Source organism: Scyliorhinus torazame, chromosome 18, assembly GCF_047496885.1.
Source record: "Scyliorhinus torazame isolate Kashiwa2021f chromosome 18, sScyTor2.1, whole genome shotgun sequence".
Classification (NCBI taxonomy): Eukaryota; Metazoa; Chordata; class Chondrichthyes; order Carcharhiniformes; family Scyliorhinidae; genus Scyliorhinus; species Scyliorhinus torazame.
In genome coordinates this window covers 58,945,250-58,966,938 of record NC_092724.1, presented here as the reverse complement: position 1 = coordinate 58,966,938, position 21,689 = coordinate 58,945,250, and the positions used below count along the sequence as shown (strand labels likewise).

The 21,689-nt window shown below is 42.0% G+C and overlaps 1 protein-coding gene across 9 annotated transcripts in view; it reads right to left on the bottom strand.

Annotated features, from left to right (window-relative positions):
• dpp9 (dipeptidyl-peptidase 9) overlaps positions 1–21,689 on the bottom strand; it is a 127,632-nt gene that overhangs the window by 33,775 nt on the left and 72,168 nt on the right. For all 9 annotated transcript variants that reach the window (XM_072482779.1, XM_072482776.1, XM_072482783.1 and 6 more), the window contains 9 exons: positions 20,169–20,337; positions 16,667–16,777; positions 13,716–13,844; positions 11,807–11,868; positions 8,994–9,094; positions 7,632–7,809; positions 5,623–5,782; positions 4,242–4,321; positions 1,706–1,858 (listed from right to left, as the gene is read on the bottom strand). In XM_072482779.1, coding sequence (XP_072338880.1) covers positions 1,706–1,858; positions 4,242–4,321; positions 5,623–5,782; positions 7,632–7,809; positions 8,994–9,094; positions 11,807–11,868; positions 13,716–13,844; positions 16,667–16,777; positions 20,169–20,337 — 1,143 coding nt within the window. The remainder of the gene's footprint in view (positions 1–1,705; positions 1,859–4,241; positions 4,322–5,622; positions 5,783–7,631; positions 7,810–8,993; positions 9,095–11,806; positions 11,869–13,715; positions 13,845–16,666; positions 16,778–20,168; positions 20,338–21,689) is intronic.

Here is a 21,689-nt window from a genome sequence, read left to right as displayed (position 1 = left end):
TAAATATTACCATCAATTCCCCACAGTCTGCATTCATTGGAGGCTGGGAATCTCACTTACTGAAGTGTCTTGACTATATATTTTCATCATTTACTGAATCATTAGAAGCATGTTTTACAGAGGGAACAGTTGATAAATGGCAAGTAGGCTTTATACACAAAATTGCAATTACTTATGGGCTGCACAACCAGAAAATGGGTAACTTGAACTTCTGTTAGTCTGTGTTGGCTAATTGTGTTGTGTTAGGGAGTTGACATTTTTGACATGCAGTGCAGGACATGCTCATGTGTGTGGCACAAATAAACAGACTTTCACTGTAATATAAAAATCAGATTAGACCACATCTAGATTAATGCATTCAGTTCTGGGCACCACACCTCAGGAAGGACACATCAGCCATGAGCATGTATGCAAAGAAAATCATAAGAATGATACTGGGGCTAAAACAGTTCAATTACGAGGACAGGTTGCATAGACCAGCTTTGCATTCTTTTGAATATAAAAGTAACAATGATATTTATGATTAAGGATTTGACAGGGCAGATGGAGTTAGACCATTAAGGGATGATATCAGGAAGCGCTCTTCACACATAGGGTAATGCAAATCACCCTCAAAACTGCTGAGACTGGAGTCAATTGAAAATTTGAAAACATGATTTTTGTTAAATAAGATAATCAAGAGTTACTTAGTCAAGGTGAATAGATAGAATTAAGATACAGATCGGCCAAAACCTAACTGAATATTGAAACAGGCTCATAGGGCTGAATGGGCTTCATAGAATTTGCAGTGCAGAAGGAAGCCATTCGGCCCATCGAGTCTGCAACGGCCCTTTGAAAGAGCACCCTCCCTAAGCCCATATCTCCACCCTATCCCCGTAACCCCACCTAACCCTTTTAGGACACTAAGGGCAATTTAGCATAGCCAATCCACCTAACCTGCACATCTTTGGACTGTGGGAGGAAACCGGAGCACCCGGAGGAAACCCACACAAACACGGGGAGAACACGCAGACTCCGCACAGACAGTGACCCAAGCCGGGAATCGAACCTGGGACCCTGGAACGGTGAAGCAACTGTGCTAACCACTATGCTACCATGCTGCCCTTCTCCAGGTCCTACACAGTTCCAGATCCCAATTTCCTAAGAAAACACTGGGAAATTTCAGACAATGGGATTGGAGAGCACAAGGAAGCCGCTTTTCTTTTAAACTAATTCAACTCCTGGAATTTTATTTTCAAGAGGCAAAATCTGCAAAACCTGATCCTGCGCCACTGCCAGCCCGGGTTTCCTTGAGGAAATGGTCATGCCACTTTTGCAGCAGGGCAGCTGATCTATGGAACACATATTGAACCTGGAGCCCCCATATCTTTGAAACCATGCCAGTGAATCTAATTATTCAACTTGTCAGAAATTAACGAATAAAAGTGGATTGAGCTACGAATGTTAAATAGAAAATGGATTATGAAAACTACAGTTACTTTTCTTGAATAGAAACCTAGAAGTCCCAAAGCTGAAAAGAGTAAATAGTTCAGGAAGTGGTTAGGCAGGTTGTGCTTTAAAACCTGTAAAACAAAACTGAAGGCGGCGAAGGAATTGTATCGAGATGGCTGATAACAGGTCACCTTCTCTTGCAACTCACCGACTAAGCTCTTAATTACTTTTCATTTCCTTCACTACTTTCCTGAATTCCAGTGAATTTACTCACCTGGCTCACTGAGCAGCTATGAGAGAAGCCAGCCTTTGTTAGTTGAACTATTTCCTCTGGAAATTCATAATTCACCACATAGAGGTGATGTTCCAATGGAGTGTCTTTTGTGGCTTGGAAATAGACTAACTTTGTTGTTTCATTCACCCAGATCTGAAAAACAGAAGCACAAATGGTCCTAAATTTTAAAACATCCCTCGACAGAATACAAGACTGATTGAAATCAAGAGTCATTCTTTTTAAGCTTAAAATAACAGAAACCCACACCCCCCACACTTAATAGTGCTATCTTTATGTGGCATTCTTAATTGATAAGCTCATTATTTCCATGACTGCCATCACCAGCAGTAATGACAATACAAATGCGGCTAAGCGCAACATGCTCTCGCCAGGCAGAAGATGTGCTAGGAAGAACTCCATATTACTGTAGCATTCTTCACAATTCAAATTGTCACCCACCGTTTAGATTTACATGAATGCAGTCGAGGGCTTCAGTTCTGAATCACTACCCTGCTGGAAATGAAAACGTACATGGTTCCAGGTCATTCAGTTGGGGGGAGGTGGGGGGGGATTTAACTTCCTGCAGTAAAATGGCCACCCAACATGGCTCACAACATTTCGTGGCTTTGTAGCCACCTGGTTTGGCCAACTCCCGACCTATATTGGAGGACAGCAAAGACTGAAGGGAAATTCAGCCAACACAGGCAGAAACTAGCAGGTGCAAGTTTTACTGTGTATTAAACTCCGCAAAAGCCCAGACAGCATCGATACAAGCAGCCATCTGCATAATAATGTAGCAGCCATCTACATACTAATGAGCGATCCCCGGGAACAATCAAAACATTTGGGATAAACAAGGCCAAGCCAGACTCCTCGGCGCCAGAGGTTAACGGACACCTTAAGACCGCCCATCCATCAGGGAACCACTCCAGTATTGGAGAAATCGAACCAAGCGATTGGAACGAAGTCCAATCACTTGGAACCAGGTACAGGGTCTGCCCCAAAAGGCGGGAAGCCCCTAGGGACTATAAAGTTAAGCCCCAAAGTTCAAATCGTCATTCTTGACAGGGTCACTCAGCAACGCGAAGCAACCCTTGAGAGTGACCTGTCCAGCTGCCGCTCCAACGAAGTAAGTCTTAAGTCAACGCTCGCTACGAGATAGGCGCTCCTAGCTACCAGTCCTTACCAGCTTTTGAATCCCGCAGACTCAGAACCCGAACGAAAGGCCATTTGTTCCCCTGACCTGATGAGCCAGTCCGAAGCTAAGTATAGGCCTGTTAGTTGTAGAAATAGCTTAGAAGTAGAATTTATGCATGAGTAGCGATTTACTGTGTATAATAAATGTGTATTGATTTGAATCTTACTAATTGGTGTGTTGAGTTATTGATCATTACTTGAACTTGAACCTCGTGACGGTATCATAAAGATACCTGGCGACTCGATGGCAAAGGTTATAAAACAGAGCCAATTGAACCAACCAAAAGTTAGCAACAGCTTGAGGGGGTGACCAGTGCCCGAGGAATTGTTCGAACAAGCAGCAAAATTCCTTCAACACAGAAGAAAATTAGTCTCAATTGTGAAACTTTGGTTTGAAACGAGAATAAATAATTGCACATTTGCAATTATAATGCATGCTGTTTGTAAGAAGGCATAGTTATTGGCCAGTCACAGAATCTGTTCAATCAACTGGAATAATTTTTTGATCAACCCAAGAGAGAATAATGACCATTCTGGTGTTAAAAGCAGTTTGCAACAGTCATCCAGCCCACAGGGTCCCAATGATTCGTCAACATATGCCACAGCCAAAAAGTGATTCAATGTGTGATGCACTGGAGACATTTTGATGACCTGATTAGGCTCCATATAATTTCTAGATGAAGCTGTCCCCAATTGGGGTGGGAAAAAGCCCATTGCAAGTGGAAGCATCATATCTCACCCCTCTGGCAACATGGTGGCGAGTCTACATTGGAGTGCCCAAAATGCAGTCTATCCAAAATTTTGGACAAATTACCAATTCCTTACACTTATAAAACCCCAAAATGTCAATTTTGCCATTTATGGCATTTTGTAACTGTTAATGACAGTTTCAGGGAATTAGTCATTTGAACTCTTCTCTTTTCACCTATAAACCTTCAGCGAATACCTTTTCAGTACAATGATTCTCACATCTCTTGTTTTCCATTCAAAAATGTATTACTTTATATTTATTCCCAATTTCAAAACACCAAAAATCCACAAGTGGATGTGTGCGGGCAGTTTGGGTTATGGCCGGGGGTGGGGGGTTAGCAGCTGCTGGATGCATGATTGGTCACTGACAATTAAGGTCCTGTGCTTCAATGCATGTAGCTAACATTCAGTGGTACTGAGTAAACTGCCAACACCTTAAAGACAGGTGAAGAATATTTCAGCCTACTGTCTAATCACCAGCATCATTCATTTGGTTTAAGAACATGGTTAATTCACAGCCTCGAGACTGTTCTCATTTAGTTGATAAGCAAAACCATCAATTTCCAAAACTCATCTACTTGAGCCTTACCCTTGAGCCATGTCTTGCCAATACCTCCCACTCGCCACTAGTTAGTGCAACCTCCTCTTTGATTGGACATTTAAAATCATCTGTTAAACAAAGGGCCAGTAATTAGTGCAACACACCATCACAATAAATGCAAGATTACACAAGACAAGCTATGGAGAGGAAAACTAAAACATTCAGCCGTTAGATGTGGCAGTTATGGCCACTTATCTGCAATGTTTTCTCCCCTCGGGGAAAAAAAACTGAAACGCAAGTCACAAAACATCATAAAAATGTTCAAAAATCCCACAAGCGCATAAAATAAAATCAGATTTGACTTATTCTCTTGCCATTATGTGTAGGCCCATTAATAAAATGGGTAATGCGAAGACAATCCGGAAATACATCTAAAACCCCAGAATTCCATGCATTTGTTGACTGCAGCATTCCTACCCTTCACAGTATTTTCCCTAAACCAACTGCTGTCAAATTGCTGCGTTTCAAGCAACAAGATTCACTGATGTGACATGCACAGAAAAAAGGTCACCAGAGCAAGCACGATTTGACCACCTACGTTAACATTCTAAATGCACCCAAAGGAGAAATTTTATTTTACAATTGACTGCAGACAACTCTGGCACTCTGATTAAAGCATTAAAGTTACAGTCAATTTAGGGTCATCATTTATTTATTACAGCAATGGTTAGACATAACCATACAACAGGTTAAACATTGTCTCTTTCTATCTCTGGAGCGACAGGGGCACAGTGGTTAGCACTGCTGATTCACAATGCCAGGGACCCGGGAACGATTCCGACCTCGGTTGACTGTCTATGTGGAGTTAGTACATTCATTAACCCAGTGCATTTCAGTTTTTTTCCCCAGTGTCTACGTGGGTTTCCGCCGGCTGCTCTGGTTTCCTCCCATAGTCCAAAAATGTGTAGCTTAGGTGGATTGGCCATACTAAATTGCTCCTTAGGGTGGGGTGCAAGAATTGGGTGGGGGATTGGAGCTATATAGGGTGGTCTTTTGAAGGGTCGGTGGTGACTCGATAGGCTGAATGTCCTCCTTCTGCACTGTAGGGATTCGATGCTTCTGGGACTTGAACAAGTTTGAATCAAATCCAGATCAGATTAAAGTCTCCATGCTCTATCAGCTGTCAAGATTGAATGTGCAACAGTCTTGACCATTCATAATCATCTTCCTAGTGGTTACCTATCAACACTAAACCACCCATAATTTGGCACTTCCATCAGTGGTATCACAAGAATGTTTGTTGAGCAGAATAGAAAAACACTGCATACTGGATTGCATTATTCTCTGTGTGCCCCCCCCCCACCCCACCCCACCCCACTCCGTGCAGCACTGAGATTGAGGCAGGTAATAAGAAAGAACAATAGCTCACCTGCACTTGGACTAAATTGATTTGCCCACTGGTAGCAGCCTGGTTTTAAAATTGAAGTAATTCTATATAAATGGCAAAACCCTGTCTGTGATTCATTGGCCCAGATAAAAGATACTTCATCATCTCTAGTTTGTACAAAGGGATAAAATATGTCATGAACCTAAGAGAGAAAGAAAAAGGTGGGGGGGATAAAATGAATAGGACATTAATTAGCACAGTTGAAAAAAGAGTAAACAATCATGGTGCAGTCATCACCCTGGTAATAACACAAAACAGGGAATCAGAAAAGGTCGCCAACCACCCTCCCACGTATGTCACCTAATTCCCACAGACTGGACAAATGTCTCACTGCAGATTCTATTCACCTATTTAATCTTCTGAAAATTCTGTATTACCTAATCCTCAAATTTTCAAAATACCCATGTAACCATCCTCGCATCCTTTAATCTACTGGTCTCAAAATGGCAACATCCTAATTATCCAGCTTTTTGGCAACTATTGTCCAAAGTCTTTTCAAAGAACCATAGCGAGAGACACCTCTTGCCAGCCCTCATTCAATTAATATAGGAGTTCAGCTCTCTCAATCCTTTTTCAAATTGCTTGGTGCTTTTCACTGTACATTAGCTAAAGCACTAACCATTTGAATCTCCAATATATGTACAATATTCCAAATATAGCATTGTGGCTGGAGGCCAGGGAAAGCACAACTAGAGCCCTTAATATAGTCATGAAGATATCTAACAGGGAATTCAGAAGAGGCTTGTTTACCCCAAGAGTGGTGAGAATGTGGAAGTGGCTGTCACAGGGAGTGGTTGAAGAAAATAGTATAGATGCAGTTAAGGGGAGGAGGGAATAGAGGGTTACATTGACAGATTTAGGAAATACAGATTTGGATGAGAAAAGATGGGAGGAGGCTCAAGTGGAGCAATAACATCAGCACATACTGGTTGGGCCTCTTGGCTTTATTCATAACAGCTCTACAATGCTATTATCCTATTATCATGGGCATTATTCAGCTCCAAAATGTTCTAAGGAGAGTGTCTAAAATTCTGTTCCTTACAGCATTCTTGTAACTTAATTGGTTCAGTTCACTCTCCTTGCCACTTATCGGCTTCTCATTTGCCACCTGGCCACACACCAATAAATATTATAACAATCAATCAGTAGCTAACAGATCACTAATGCAATATCCTTTTTATTTCTCATCTCCATATCATTATTCTCCACTTCCTGTCACTAAGTCATTTTTATCCAGTTAACTGGCTTTAATTGAGATTAATAGGCACAAGGTGCACTGAAATCAACCCAACACATTTACTTATCCTTCAGTCCTTTGGCCCACTACAGAATTAGTGAATTCAAGAAGCAATTTGGGAATTGAAACCTGTAACCATCTGGCAGCCAGTCTATTGCCTGGGTAAGCAGAGATCATTTCAAATACAGACTAATCCATGTAGTCATAGAATCATAAAACTGTTACAATACTGAAGACCACCATTTGGCCTGTCGGGTCTCTGCAAGAGCAACTCACCCATTCCCCTGCCTTGTACTGAGTAGGATTATTATTGCAACAACAACAACATCATTTGCAAATTTCTCCCCAAGCCACACTCCATCCTGTCTCCGAACTTAAGAGCACTGCTGTAGGATCAGATCCTGGAATTCCTTCCCAGCAACAGCTACATTCCATGAAAGAATTTTTAAAAGTCCCACTCCTCACCATTTTCCTGTAGCCCTGCAAATATTTTACCTTCAGATAATTGTCTCGCAATGGAACCAAGCCCTAGTGCCGACTCACTGTTGGGCACTACATAATGAATCTGATAGTTTAAATGTGGTGCCTAGCTGTCAGGTATCAGAAAAAGTTGCTGATACTAATTGGTTTAATGTCAAAATTGGAAGTCCTGTAACAGAAAGTTTCTCATTCCCTACCATGAATACACTCAATTGAGAAAAACAAAATTTCCCAAAGAAAACATTTTTGCTCCTCATTGATGTTTTATACTTACATTTATCCATATATCTGTTACTTCTTCATAAATAATGTGTGGATGAACAGTTTCTGGCACAGCCTCTACAAATTTAACCCGCTCTTTTTCATCCTTAGTTACAGGAATAAATAGTGATGTTGGGATCAAAACCAAATGAAGTCTCTGCTGAGGCCTATCGAGTAACACTGCCCAGGCACTAGAACAAAGAGAGAGAAAAGCAAGTTATTCACTGCTGTAAGTTAGGTTCTCCAGTGAGAGGCTCTGGAACTAGAGTCTGTTTCTAGAGACATAGGCTTATCAGGTCTAAAGAATTCACTCTTCCTGTCAAAAGTGCAATTTGCATGCTCAGTTCTCTCTGGACACCTGTCTTCATGGAATCCAATGCATACCTCATTGCTTAAGAATCCAAACATAGCATTGTGTCAGACTGGGGTCCATATCTTTTTATTAAAACAGTAAAAAATATATACCAGGCCAAACGGTACAAACACTAATTTCAATTTCTAATGTACTCAACTAAACAACTGCAACAAGATGGAAATAAATTGCACTGTCCACATATTTATAGAATAGAAAATGTCATGGCTGGAAGGTACTATTGGTCTGAGTCCGACTGCCCTGGTCATTAGGGGCAGCACGGTAGCACAATGGTTAACACTTTTGCTTCGCTGCGCCAGGGACCCGGGTTCGATTCCCAGTTTGGGTCACTGTCAATGCAGAGTCTGCACGTTCTCCCAGTGTCTGCGTGGCTTTCCTCCGCGTTCTCCAGTTTCCTCCTACAAATCCTTAAAGACGTGCATGTTAGATGAATTGAACATACTGAATTTTCCCTCGCTGTACCGCGCTGGAGTGTGACGACTAGGGGATTTTCACAGTAACTGTGTTAATGTAAGCCTACTTGTGACACTAATAAATATTATCTGATATATATGTCCAATTTTACCAAGGGGATTGAAGTTCCTTCCTCATGCACCCTTTCAGTAAGCTATTCCAAAAATGTAACATTTCTTAAAAAATACCTGATTCTACCTATTCGCATCTTTTGCTCTCATTCTGTTGTCTCATGTTGTCACATATGATTGACCTACTACAATTAAATGAAGCCCAAACCTGTATATTGACAATTGGCCAGGAGAACAGTGGTAACAGATAGTTCTTGCAAATTAAAGAGGACCATGAAGAATATTGGTGGGGAGAAGCAGTTGAGGAGGCAAGAGACAGAATGCAGTGCTAATGTTGAATTTTGGGGGTACACAGATGTAATGCAATAATCTTTTCCTGAACGACAGGTGATCAGACAAACTTTATATTTCTTTTTTTTTTTTAAATAAGAAAGACATTGCTTCAACTACAAGGTAACCCGCACGGAGTGAAACGTACAAATTTCCATCTTTCGTCCATCCAGCTCGTGCTATGTACTCAATCCCGGGGAAAAGAATCTCAAATGGTTGAACCAGCTCTTTATCTTGCGCATTCAGGATCTACCAAAGGAAAAAAACATTTGAGTTAAGGTTAGCAAGTGTTGTGCCCTATCAACGCAAGACTGGTGAATAAAACACAGCACCAGGGGAAGCAGAGCGGCGGTACGGTAGCACAGTGGTTAGCACTGTTGCCTCACAGTGCCAGGGACCTGATAACCGGCTTGGGGGTCACTGCCTGTGCGGAGTCTGCATGTTCGCCCAGTGTCTCCGAGGGATTGCTCCAGGTGCTCCGGTTTCCTCCCACAAGTGCCGAAAGACGAGTCTGTTAGGTGAACTGGACATTCTGAATTCTCCCTCAATGTACCCGACAGGCGCCGTGGTGTGACGACTAGGGGATTTTCGCAGTAACTGCATTCCTGTGTTAATGTAAGCCTACTTGTGACACTAATAAAGATTATTTCTTCGACCACAGTGTTAAGAAGTGGTGAGAAGGGCGGCATGTGGCACAGTGGTTAGCACTGGGACTGCAGCGCTGAGGACCTGGCTTTGAATCCCGGCCCTGGATCACTGTCCGTGTGGAGTTTGCACATTCTCCCCATGTCTGCGAGGGTTTCACCCCAACAACCCAAAGATGTGTAGGGTAGGTGGACTGGCCATGCTAATTTGCCCCTTAATTGGAAAACAAATAATTGGGTACTCTGAATTTATATTTTTTTAAAAAGAGATGGTGAGAAATCAGTTTGTTCTGTAAAACTCCCTGTGTTCCGCAGGGATCAGTGCTGGGACCTTTGCTGTTCGTAGTATATATATATATAAATGATTTGGAGGAAAATGTAACTGGTCTGATTAGTAAGTTTGCAGACGACACAAAGGTTGGTGGAATTGCGGATAGCGATGAGGACTGTCAGAGGATACAGCAGGATTTAGATCGTTTGGAGACTTGGGCGGAGAGATGGCAGATGGAGTTTAATCCGGACAAATGTGAGGTATTGCATTTTGGAAGGTCTAATGCAGGTAGGGAAAATACAGTGAATGGTAGAACCCTCAAGAGTATTGAAAGTCAGAGAGATCTAGGTGTACAGGTCCACAGGTCACTGAAAGGGGCAACACAGGTGGAGAAGGTAGTCAAGAAGGCATACGGCATGCTTGCTATCATTGGCCGGGGCATGGAGTATAAGAATTGACAAGTCACGGTGCAGCTGTATAGGATCTTAGTTAGGCCACACTTGGAGTATAGTGTTCAATTCTGGTCGCCACACTACCAGAAGGATGTGGAGGCTTTAGAGAGGGTGCAGAAGAGATTTACCAGGATGTTGCCTGGTATGGAGGGCATTAGCTATGAGGAGCGGTTGAATAAACTCGGTTTGTTCTCACTGGAACGACGGAGGTTGAGGGGTGACCTGATAGAGGTCTACAAAATTATGAGGGGCATAGACAGAGTGGATAGTCAGAGGCTTTTTCGCAGGGTAGGGGGGTCAATTACTAGGGAGCATAGGTTTAAGGGGCGAGGGGCAAGATTTAGAGATGTACAACGCAGGTTTTTTTTACACAGAGGGTAGCGGGTGCCTGGAATCGCTGCCGGAGGAGGTGGTGGAAGCAGGGACGATAGTGACATTTAAGCGACATCTTGACACATACATGAATAGGATGGGAATAGAGGGATACGGACCCAGGAAGTGTAGAAGATTTAGTTTAGATGGGCAGCATGGTCGGCGCAGGCTTGGCTGGCCGAAGGGCCTGTTCCTGTGCTGTACTTTTCTTTGTTTTTTTATTGCTACTGGCATGACTGACTAATATGAAAGTTTAGTTTAATAGACCACTTAATCCCATTGTCTGACAGTTCTCCTTTGCATTTAAAAGGGAAGTAAAGAACAACAAAAATTGAATTCTGCTTCTTCCTGAGCATTCGATGTCTTAACATTGCCGGGAAAAAAATACTCATGTTAAATTCTTACCCTCCTGTCTGCAGCCCAGTGAGAATAGTTTTGTCCTCCCATTTAATTTACTATATCCCTCAGCTTTGAGCACCCCTAACAGATCATCACTTAACTTTTAGTTTTCTAGTGAGTTCCACCTTGGTTTCTCTAGTCCTTCTCATAACCAAAGCCTCATATCGCAGCAATCATCTTAATTAATTTCTTTCACCTCCACAGACTTGGGCAGCATGGTAGCACAGTGGTTAGCACAATTGCTTCACCGCTCCAGGTTAGATTCCCGGCTTGGGTCACTGTCTGTGTGGAGTCCGCACGTTCTCCCCATGTCTGCGTGGGTTTCCTCCAGGTGCTCCGAACGGCCTCCTTCTCCACTGTAAATTCTATGGTATCCTTCCTGGACTAGAATATTATGGTATCCTTCCTGGACTAGAATATTCAATACTGGGCAATACAATGATCTAAATAAGTTTAAAGTTATTTCTGTGCTTGAACAATATATTATTCATAAACATTTGCGAACCAATACACTTTCTTTTTAGAAAGTTAAAGTTTAGCAGCTTGCCTCTTGCTTTTTCAACTTACTCTGCAGTTCCACTCCTTTTACATTTTTACCATTTGGCATACACTGATTTTTCATTTTTTTTTTTTCAAAAATCAATCCAAGGAGTACCAAAAGTTGCCAGAAGCACAAAAAGATTCACTGCCTTTCGGAGAAGGGGGGGGGGCTGGGGCTGCGGTGCAGTTCCACGGTATACCATAATCTGAACCTCTCAATATGAATAAATGTTTTTCATCATTCCTAGGTTATCTGATACTTCATATATTAATGAATACTCACCGACCCATGGCTATCTGCTCTGAACTCAGAGAGTTTAAGTGTTATCTTGGGATTCTTACTTCCTGCAAGTGAGATATTAAAATGTTAGCTCTGAAAAGTCCTAATGGAACTTAAAACCCTCCTACCACCATGTAATTTCAATCATTTTATTATGTTACCAACAATTGAGACTTTGTTTACAAATTTCCCGAAGACATTAAAATTGTCACTTTGAGAATAACATGTCTCAAAACCAGCAGCTCATTTTCAAACACGGACTAACTGGACCGACCAGGAATTGGAGATAAAAATCATTCCATGCTCGGCAGCAAACAATAACAGCAGCTGCAATAATCAGGTGAACATTAAACAAATGGGAAAACATACCTTAACTGAAAGTAAAATAATCTAGTTAATGAAAGTTTGGAAAGATTAATATCCAAAATATAACTGGGAAATAATCTAAAGGTTTAGTTTTCAAAGTTATTTGGGTGCAATGATCAATGAAAATGTGATGGACAATTAATTTCATTTGCAATGAAATCTAGCCAATTCTACTCAAGTGCTATCAGGATCATTTGCTTCCTCCAAGGTTCAAGTTCTGAGACAGTACTTGAACAATCTTTACTTTAAAGCCCCCCCACCTTCAATTCCTCTGCCACAGCTTTCAAATTAACGTCATCAACTGTTGCGAGGCAAGAACAGATAGGTCTTCTCCCTCCAAAAAACACCCGAGCATAAAGTAGCCATGCTGACTTTTCACTGAACACAGCAAAAGCATGAAATCTTGTTTGTTTACAGTTTGGAAAATCCCAATGTCCTCCGTGTTTGATCATGCATGAGCCCCTGATTTGTTATGGTCCACAAAGAAATAAATTCCCCAGTGACCAATGAGAAGAATCGAAGGCCAAGATTCCATATTTTAAGACTTTTACTGCGGAGAAAAAACAAGTTAATATAGATAAAACATTAACAGGCAACCAAACTAAAGAAAAAGGTACGAGCGCATTAACTAACTAGCACAACCCAAGTATGTCTTACAAACCCCCTTCACTGTGCACCAAACATTGTGCGGATATGGGGCATTACAAGGACCGCCACACATTCATTTCCAACAGGTGCACTACTCTCCACCATGCCAGGTCAAGACTTCCAGTGTCATCTGGCAATTGTTCCACTACCTGTTCAGGTTTTTTGGATGCGATTATCACCAGCAAGGCTACTCTCCATTCCTTAAATCTTCAAGAGTCCTGTCTGTTCTGTTCCTATTAAACAGAAACTGAACTCTCCCAAGCATCCTTAACAGAGAACAATTCACCTACTTCCCCACAGCAGTCATTGTCTCTGAATCTCAAACAACATTGTTCTTTTTCTGCATGGTACTTTGAAAATATGTTGAAATTGGAACCCAACAATTCAATGTGTTTCTGTTGGAGTTTCTCTCGCCATGGCAATCAAATCACATGCGCATTTCTCGGAGCTGAGGTGCTTATCGCAAATTCACCATCCTGTAATATGCCGCATTCCTAAGAGGTTGGTGAGTTTTTAATCACTCAAGTACATTCTGCATATATATCTTGTGTTATAAAAAGAGTTGACTGTGTCATTACATCAGGGTGTCACTAAGCTGACAGCAGCACTTTCAGCACTCTGTTGAAGCCAGTTTTCACATGTATTCTATGAACCACACAGCAGATTCAAAATGTTAGGTATAAAGCTCCAGAGTTCAGAGACTACAACTTTAATCCAAGTGAATTTCAAATGAGCAGGAAATTAATACCATTTCCACTAAATTTCAAACACTTAATTCCCTGATCTAAGATATAATTGAGCTAAAAAAAAAAAATAGCTGTGCCTTGTATAAATAATAAAGATATCACACAGATTGTCATTATCTTATTAATCCCAGATCATGGGTTCTATTTCTAACCTGTTCTTGGGTATCTATAGGTGTCAGCTTTTCTCTCTTCCAGTGCTGGGGAGGGCACATGAATGATCTCCACTTCAGACTCATCCACTTCTTCGTACAAAAGGTAGTACGTCTTTGCACCATCTGGACCTGCAAGCAAGGCAAAAATGTTTTCATACCATTCAAGATGATGCTGAACAGTGTATCCGGCCTCGGTCAGCTGCAGTAGTGTTTAGGTCTAAAGGAAAGAAAAACATGCATTTATACAATGCCTTTCACAACATGTCACAAATGATTTTACAACCAACAGAGTACTTTGAAGTGCAGTTGCTGTTGTAATGTAAGAAATACTGACTTCTAATTTATGCACAGCTGGCTCCTAGAAAGAGCAGTGGGATAATGTCCAAGAGATATTGGCTGAGGGATAAATATTGATCAGGGAGAACACCCTGCTTTTTTGATTGTGCCATGGGATGTTTTACATCCACCTGAGGACAGATAGAATGTTGGTTTTATACCTCATCCCAGTGCGAGATGGAGAAGGGAAATAGAATTATTGAAAGTATGGAATAAGGCTGCGAGGCTGAACCATGAGGTCCGAGTCATGACGAAAGAATACCTAACCCCAGGTGTTTACGGTGAAGCAATGTGGATGATAAGGGACTAAGAGAGGCATTACCACTTACATGTGGAGAAGCTGGATCCATTACAGTCCGAGTCATGTGAAGAGTTCAAGGGCCAAGAGACATAGCATAAAGGAAAATAAATTTCGGCAACATTTCTTAACAGGATGACTTCTGGAACACATTATCCCTGGAGCAATTGTGAGGAATGGTGTGTGGAAAGAGATGGAAATTAATAAAAAAAACTGGCATTTATATAATGCATTTCACAACCACCTGATATGTTATGCAAGTGGAGTATTTTTAAAGCGTAGTCAATGTTGTAACAAAAGACGACACAGGAGACAAGTTCCCCAAAACAGCAATGCAGTAAGGGTCACATAATATGGTGATGTTGACTGAGGAATAAATATTGGTCAGGACACCAGGGATAACAGTTACTCTCCAAAGTAGTGTGATGGGATCTTTTTAAACAAAAGCCATTGGGAATTAGTGGCTCTAATGACATCAGGGAAGCCTTCTGGACTCATTAAGTGCAATAGTTGCAGACCGTTGTGGGGTTCCTTGGGGATTCGGAAAGAGTAGATGGGGAGGTGGGTATGGAGGTCAGGAGATTGGGAGGGTAGTTGGGGTAGGTGTTTGACCTCCTGGGCAATTGCTTACTTCTGGGGACTTCTGGAAGTTCCATAGCACAACTTTGGGTACCTCCAGGGTATGACCTCCCAGAGATTAGCAATCACAGGCCTAACTCTTCCCCTCTCACAAATACTGCCTGACCTGAGTATTTTCAGCATTTTGGATTATTATTTCAGATTACCAACATGCAGTATTCCGCTTTTCATTGGAGCACATAAGATAGCGGAGCAGAATTAGTTAACTTGGCCCATCGAGTCTGCTTTGCCATTCGATCATGGTTGATATCACATCCTGCCCCTTCTCCATAGCTCTTCAACCCATTACCAATTTAAAATCGGTCTAACTCCTCCTTAAATTTACTTGCTGTCCCAGCATGCACCACATTCTGTGGTGGCGAATTCCACAGATTCACAACCCTTTGGGAGAAGTAGTTTCTCCTCAACTCCGTTTTAAATTTGCTACCTCTTATCCTAAGGCTATGACCTCTTGTTCTAGAATGCCCCAGAAGAGGAAGCATCCGCTCCATGTCACTTTATCCATGCCTTTTATCATCTTGTATACCTCAATTTGATCTCCCCTCATTCTTCTAAACTCTAGAGAATATAGGCCTAAACTATTCAATCTCTCCTCATACGACAAACCCCATATCTCTGGAATCAACCTAGTGAATCTCCTCTGAACTGCCTCCGATGCCACTCCATCCCTCCTCAAATAAAGGGGACCAAAACTGTGCACAATAGTCAGCGGGGGATGCCGATAAGGGGAATGATGGGTTTGAGTCTGGGAGGATGGATGCGAGTTTCAGGGATGGGACGAGAGGGGGATTAAGGAAATTAAGGATTTGTTTCTTGGGGGGGCAATTCACGACCCTAGAGGAGCTGGGAGTGAAGTATGGGTTGGCGCAGGTGGAACGGTTTAGGTATATGCAGGTTGGGACTTTGCAAGGAACGTTTTCCCGACCTTCCCGATAGCGCCGACCTCCTCGTTGCTGGAGGCGGTGCTGTCAGCAGGGGGGGGTTGGAGAGGGGGGCCGTTTTGGCGATCTACGGGAGGATCCTGGAGGAAGATAGGGTGTCCATGGAGGGGATTAAGGGGAAGTGGGAGGAGCAGCTGGGAGGGGATGCTGGGAAAGAACTGTTGCATGTGGATGTGGAGTCCAATCCTCTAGAAGCCATATTGGGGTTGTCGAATTGGCCCAAGTTGTAGGCGGGAGCGGGCGCAGATGTCTTAGTCTTCGCCTCACTGATCACCCGTAGGCGGGTTGGGGTGGAGGTCAGCTTCTCCGCCCTGTGCCTCAGCATGGCGGGGAGACCTGCTGGAGTTTTTGACCCAGGAGAAGGTTAAGATCAAGCTGGGGGGTGGGGGGGGAGAGAGAGAGGAGGGGTTCGTTCATCATGCACTTTCAGGAGTTGGTTAGTTTGATTGTTGTGGGGGTGGGGGGGGGGGGGGAGTTTCAGTGTTTGGGTGGGATTGTTTTTGTATTGCAGAGGTTGTTTTCTTCTTTTAGATGGTGAAATTGGTGAAAATTTGTCAAATAAAAATACTTTTAAAAAAACTTTGAATTGGTGTACTGAATGAATTAAGAGTACAGAATGGAGCTGGACAAACAGTTTGAATTAAACACTACAGTGTCCAAGAGCAAAAGCTGTAGGAGACCGGAGTTTAATCTTTCATCGATTGCAATAACACAGAGTACTGCAGACAAAGTCATACCTTCAGTTCCTGTAGGACACCACCAGTAACCGGTAAACCTATCAAATTCTTCCTGTATTACAAAAGTTGCTACTCCTGCAGATTTAGGATCTTCTATTACATTAGGTAATCCTGAAAAAGAGAACATTCTGGTCACACTGAATTCTCCTGTACAATTTAATATGTCTACTTGGAGACATAGTGTAAATTCAAAATGGGCACTTTACCTGAAAACCAAATGGAGAATGAACATTTATGGAGTTGAGAAGATGACTTTTTTTCTGTCAATCTACACGGAACTACACAAGGACCTTGAGCTAATCTTCGTATCTGGACAAATCATTAAAATGCAAAAGAACTTCTGGGACATTTGGGAGGCCAATGGACAAATACTTTGGTCACATGACAGAAACTGAGTTTTCCAATGAGGGCTTTTAATAAAGCACATTTTTGAAGCAGCAAGGGAGAGAAAGATCCAGACCAGTGAAAGAACAGGACCTTGCTTCAGAATCATCAGCAGGCTGAGAATTCAGGCTGGCCTTTAACTATTTAACCAAGTTTTTAACTACAGGTTTTTGAGAGCATCCTGACTATTGCAAGCAATAAACCATAGCAAATTTATCTCCTCCAACTTCCAGACTCTATTCGTCTGTGGACTGCAAAAAGGATTAAAGGCCTGCACCACTTTAAGACTTATCTCAGAAAAAGCAATGCGACAGAGAGCTATGAAGTTGTCAGGCTGAAGTGCATGCAACTTTTTTTGTAATCACAATATTTTCTTGTGCATGCCCAGATGAGTGGGTGTGGTTTCAAAATGGGTGTTGGATAATTATCTTTCTTTTTAAAACTCTCATAACAAATTTTCTCTTCCCAACTGTTACATCACTCAGGGGTTAAAATAAATTCTTCTTTCAAAACATTTCTCTCTTCAGTCAGTCGAGAGGTGGGAAAGAGGCAATTCTCCCGTGTATAACAATGTAAAAGAATATTAAGGGAAATGTACATGTTTCATGGTCGCTATTGTACATCAATGTTTGCCACATCATAACCATGGCAGCTAAACTGGATCAAAGCCTGGTTCGAGGTCATGACACTTCAAAAACAAAATTTGTTACCTGAAGCACCCGAGAAGACTAATTTTAAGGAATTATGCAAGTCTATGAAGCAGAATATAAAACTTTTTTATATATAATAGATTGAAATTGGCTTGAGGGTCTACAAACAGCTCAGTCACTGCACTTATTTTGTTGTCGATCCAATAGATTAGACTTAATCCCTGGTTGACTTAGCTTCAATTTAGAATAAGTACATCGCTAATGGAGCTGAGTTAGGAGATATTGGATTCAAGTTCCTTCATGGGATGACATTATTCCACCATAATCCTGACTTGTGCCTTGTAGATGGTGGACAGCTTCTCTGACCAGCTCTTGTAGCCACAGTAATGGCTAGACCAGTTCAGTTTCTTGTCAATGGTAATCCCCAGGATGCTGACATCCATGAACTTGTAAGGGAAAATTCGGGACAACGGATCAAGACCATAAATCATGGCTGACACTGTATCAGAAACAGGCAGGCAAAGGGTTAAATCAGATGGGTAGCACAGAAAGACCACACTTAAAAAGCACAGACACAGATCCTATCCGGACAATAAAGTATTCCCAATCAATACAAAGCCTGCATTTAACACCTCGTTATGAAACCCGGAACATATCTCAACCTCCAGCCAAAAGCCATCACCATTTGATCTAGTTAAAGGGAGCTCTATTGTGAACCTAAATAAACCCTATTAAAAAGCATGGTATTGACGTCAGAGCCAGGAAGCCCGCGAAAACTATGAATGAATGAAATCATGAATGAATGGGCTGTGAAGTGGGAACCGGTAATGGCCCACTGGAACTAACCTACGATAATACCTTCATGAATAAGCCCGCCAAGAATCATGTCTGCAGGGTAAAACTGTAAATATGCATTAACCCAAAAGCCCGCCAAAACTTGTAAGAAATCTGTAGTATATAAGATGAAGCCTTTCTGTATGTACTTTGAGTTCAGTGTGGACCGTGCTGTCTTTTAACTCCGGCCCGCTGTTCTCCCTGGAGCTTCAGACAATAAACCCCGTCTTGCGATTCAAACTTCTGACTCAGGTTGACTTTTTTCCCTGCAACAAACTGAACAAGTCTAGACAGATATTCAAATACTATGAGGCACTGAGTGCAGAATTGTCCGAGATCCTTTCCTTGCATTTCTGTGACAGAACTGAAGAACCCTGAATGCATCTTCAAGACAAAGAAGCCTTCAAGTATCTTGGTTAAAATGTCCTACTCGACTAGTTTAAAAGTCTTACTCAACTAGTCTCATTCAACTAATGCGATTAGCAGATTAACAACCATTCATTTTTATGGAATGCTTTTGATGCAGAACAGCTACAAAGCAGCAGCCACTGACATTAAACTAATTAATGTCCAAAGAGCTTCAATATCATAAGGACAGCACCGTACATAAACAAGGAACATGAGACAAAGTTATTTAACCAGAGATTGGTTAAAATATTGAACTCCTAGGGCAGCACGGTGGCCTAGTGGTTAGCACAGCTGCCTCACGACGCTGAGATCCCAGGTTCGATCCCGGCTCTGTCGTGTGGAGTTTGCACATTATTCCCGTATCTGCGTGCGTTTTGCCCCCACAACCCAAAAATGTGCAGAGTAGGTGGATTGGCCACGCTAAATTGCCGCTTAATTCGAAAAAATAATTGGGTAATCTAAATTTTTTAAAAAAGAAAACATTGAACTCATTACAGGCAACTGAAAAAACTAGCACAGATAAATTTTAAGAGCAAGCTAGATAAAGGATGCGGATGAGGGTTTGATGAAGTAGAGTGGGAGGAGGCTCATGTGGACTAGAAATATCAGCAAGGACCAAATGGCCTCTTTCTCTATTGTAAACAATATGTGACATCATTATACCTACAACAGCAGTGGTGATCTTATAGTTGACCTTCAAATGCAATAAATATGTAGGGCACCTACTTTTGACCATCCAAAGTTTGTTCTAATAGTAATTTCAATATCATCTTACTCTCGCTCTTCTCCCCACGCTCCTGGTGCCCCCTTTTCCTTAAAGACGATAAAGATGCAGACTAGGGTCAGTTATGAATAGTGTCCTCTTGATTATATTAAAAGGTTTTAACCCACAGAACTCTAACCTTGAGCAGGAGAGACAAGAAAACTGGGGGCAAATAAATCATCTTTTCCCTCCACAATTCCAACTAGTCAATTCCCTCAAAACTAGTTTGAAATTGGCTTCAATATAAATACAATGATGTGTAAAACAGCTCCATTAGAATTTTAACTTAATTATCTGCTAGCACTTGGTTTAAAGTAAAATTGATTTCTGCAGAAAAAGCTTCGCTATGTTGATGAGGTGAACTGTACAGCTCCTGGGACCAAAAAGGGCCTTCTTAAACCATTTCCTGAGACCAATTGACAACATTTATGGACTTTTACTACCCAATATGGAATAGTCTTACCTTTATGGCAAAATGTTAATCTCTTCTCCTCACCAGATCCAATGTTTGCTATCCACAAGTCATTGTTATTTACAAATGAGATGAAGGACGGGTCTCCAGGACATATCTTGGGATCCATCCGAGGACCTGAACAACTTGTCTTAATCTCTACTGGCTTCATTGGCGATATCTGTAAAAGAGCAGATGTCCAGCTAGTAAAGAAAAATTAACAAATTGCATTCATTATGGCAGAAAAAAATGATGCTGGCCGCAAGAGTGTATACTTCAATGCAAGAAGCATCAGGAATAAGGTGGGTGAACTTAAGGCATGGATCGGTACTTGGGACTACGATGTGGTGGCCATCACGGAAACTTAGATAGAAGAGGGGCAGAAATGGTTGTTGGAGGTCCCTGGTTATAGATGTTTCAATAAGATTAGGGAGGGTGGTAAAAGAGGTGGGGGGGGCATTGTTAATTAGAGATAGTATAACAGCAGCAGAAAGGCAGTTTGAGGAGTATCTGTCTACTGAGGTAGTATGGGTTGAAGCTTGAAATAGGAAAGGTGCAGTCACCTTGTTAGGAGTTTTCTATAGGGCACCCAATAGTAGCAGAGATGTGGAGGAACAGATTGGGAAACAGATTTTGGAAAGGTGCAGAAGTCACAGGGTATTAGACATGGGTGACTTCAACTTCCCAAACATTGAGGGGAAACTCTTTAGATCAAATAGTTTGGATGGGGTGGTGTTTGTGCAGTGTGTCCAGGAAGCTTTTCTAACACAGTATGTAGATTGTCCGACCAGAGGGGAGACCATATTGGATTTGGTACTTGGTAATGAACCAGGGCAAGTGATAGATTTGTTAGTGGGGGAGCATTTTGGAGATAGTGACCACAATTCTGTGACTTTCACTTTAGTAATGGAGAGGGATAGGTGCGTGCAATAGGGCAAGGTTTACAATTGGGGGAAGGGTAAATACGATGTTGTCAGACAAGAATTGAAGTGCATAAGTTGGGAACATAGGCTGTCAGGGAAGGACAGAAGTGAAATGTGGAACTTGTTCAAGGAACAGGTACTACGTGTCCTTGATATGCATGTCCCTGTCAGGCAGGGAAGAGATGGTCGCGTGAGGGAACCATGGTTGACAAGAGAGGTTGAATGTCTTGTTAAGAGGAAGGAGACGACTTATGTAAGGCTGAGGAAACAAGGTTCAGACAGGGCGCTGGAGGGATACAAGACAACCAGGAGGGAACTGAAGAAAGGGATTAGGAGAGCTAAGAGAGGGCATGAACAATCTTTGGCGGGTAGGATCAAGGAAAACCCTAAGGCCTTTTACACATATGTGAGAAATAGGAGAATGGCTAGAGTGAGGGTAGGTCCGATCAAGGACAGTAGCAGGAGATTGTGTATGGAGTCTGAAGAGATAGGAGAGGTCTTGAACGAGTACTTTTCTTCTGTATTTACAAATGAGAGGGGCCATATTGTTGGAGAGGACAGTGTGAAACAGACTGGTAAGCTCGAGGAGATACTTGTTAGGAAGGAAGAT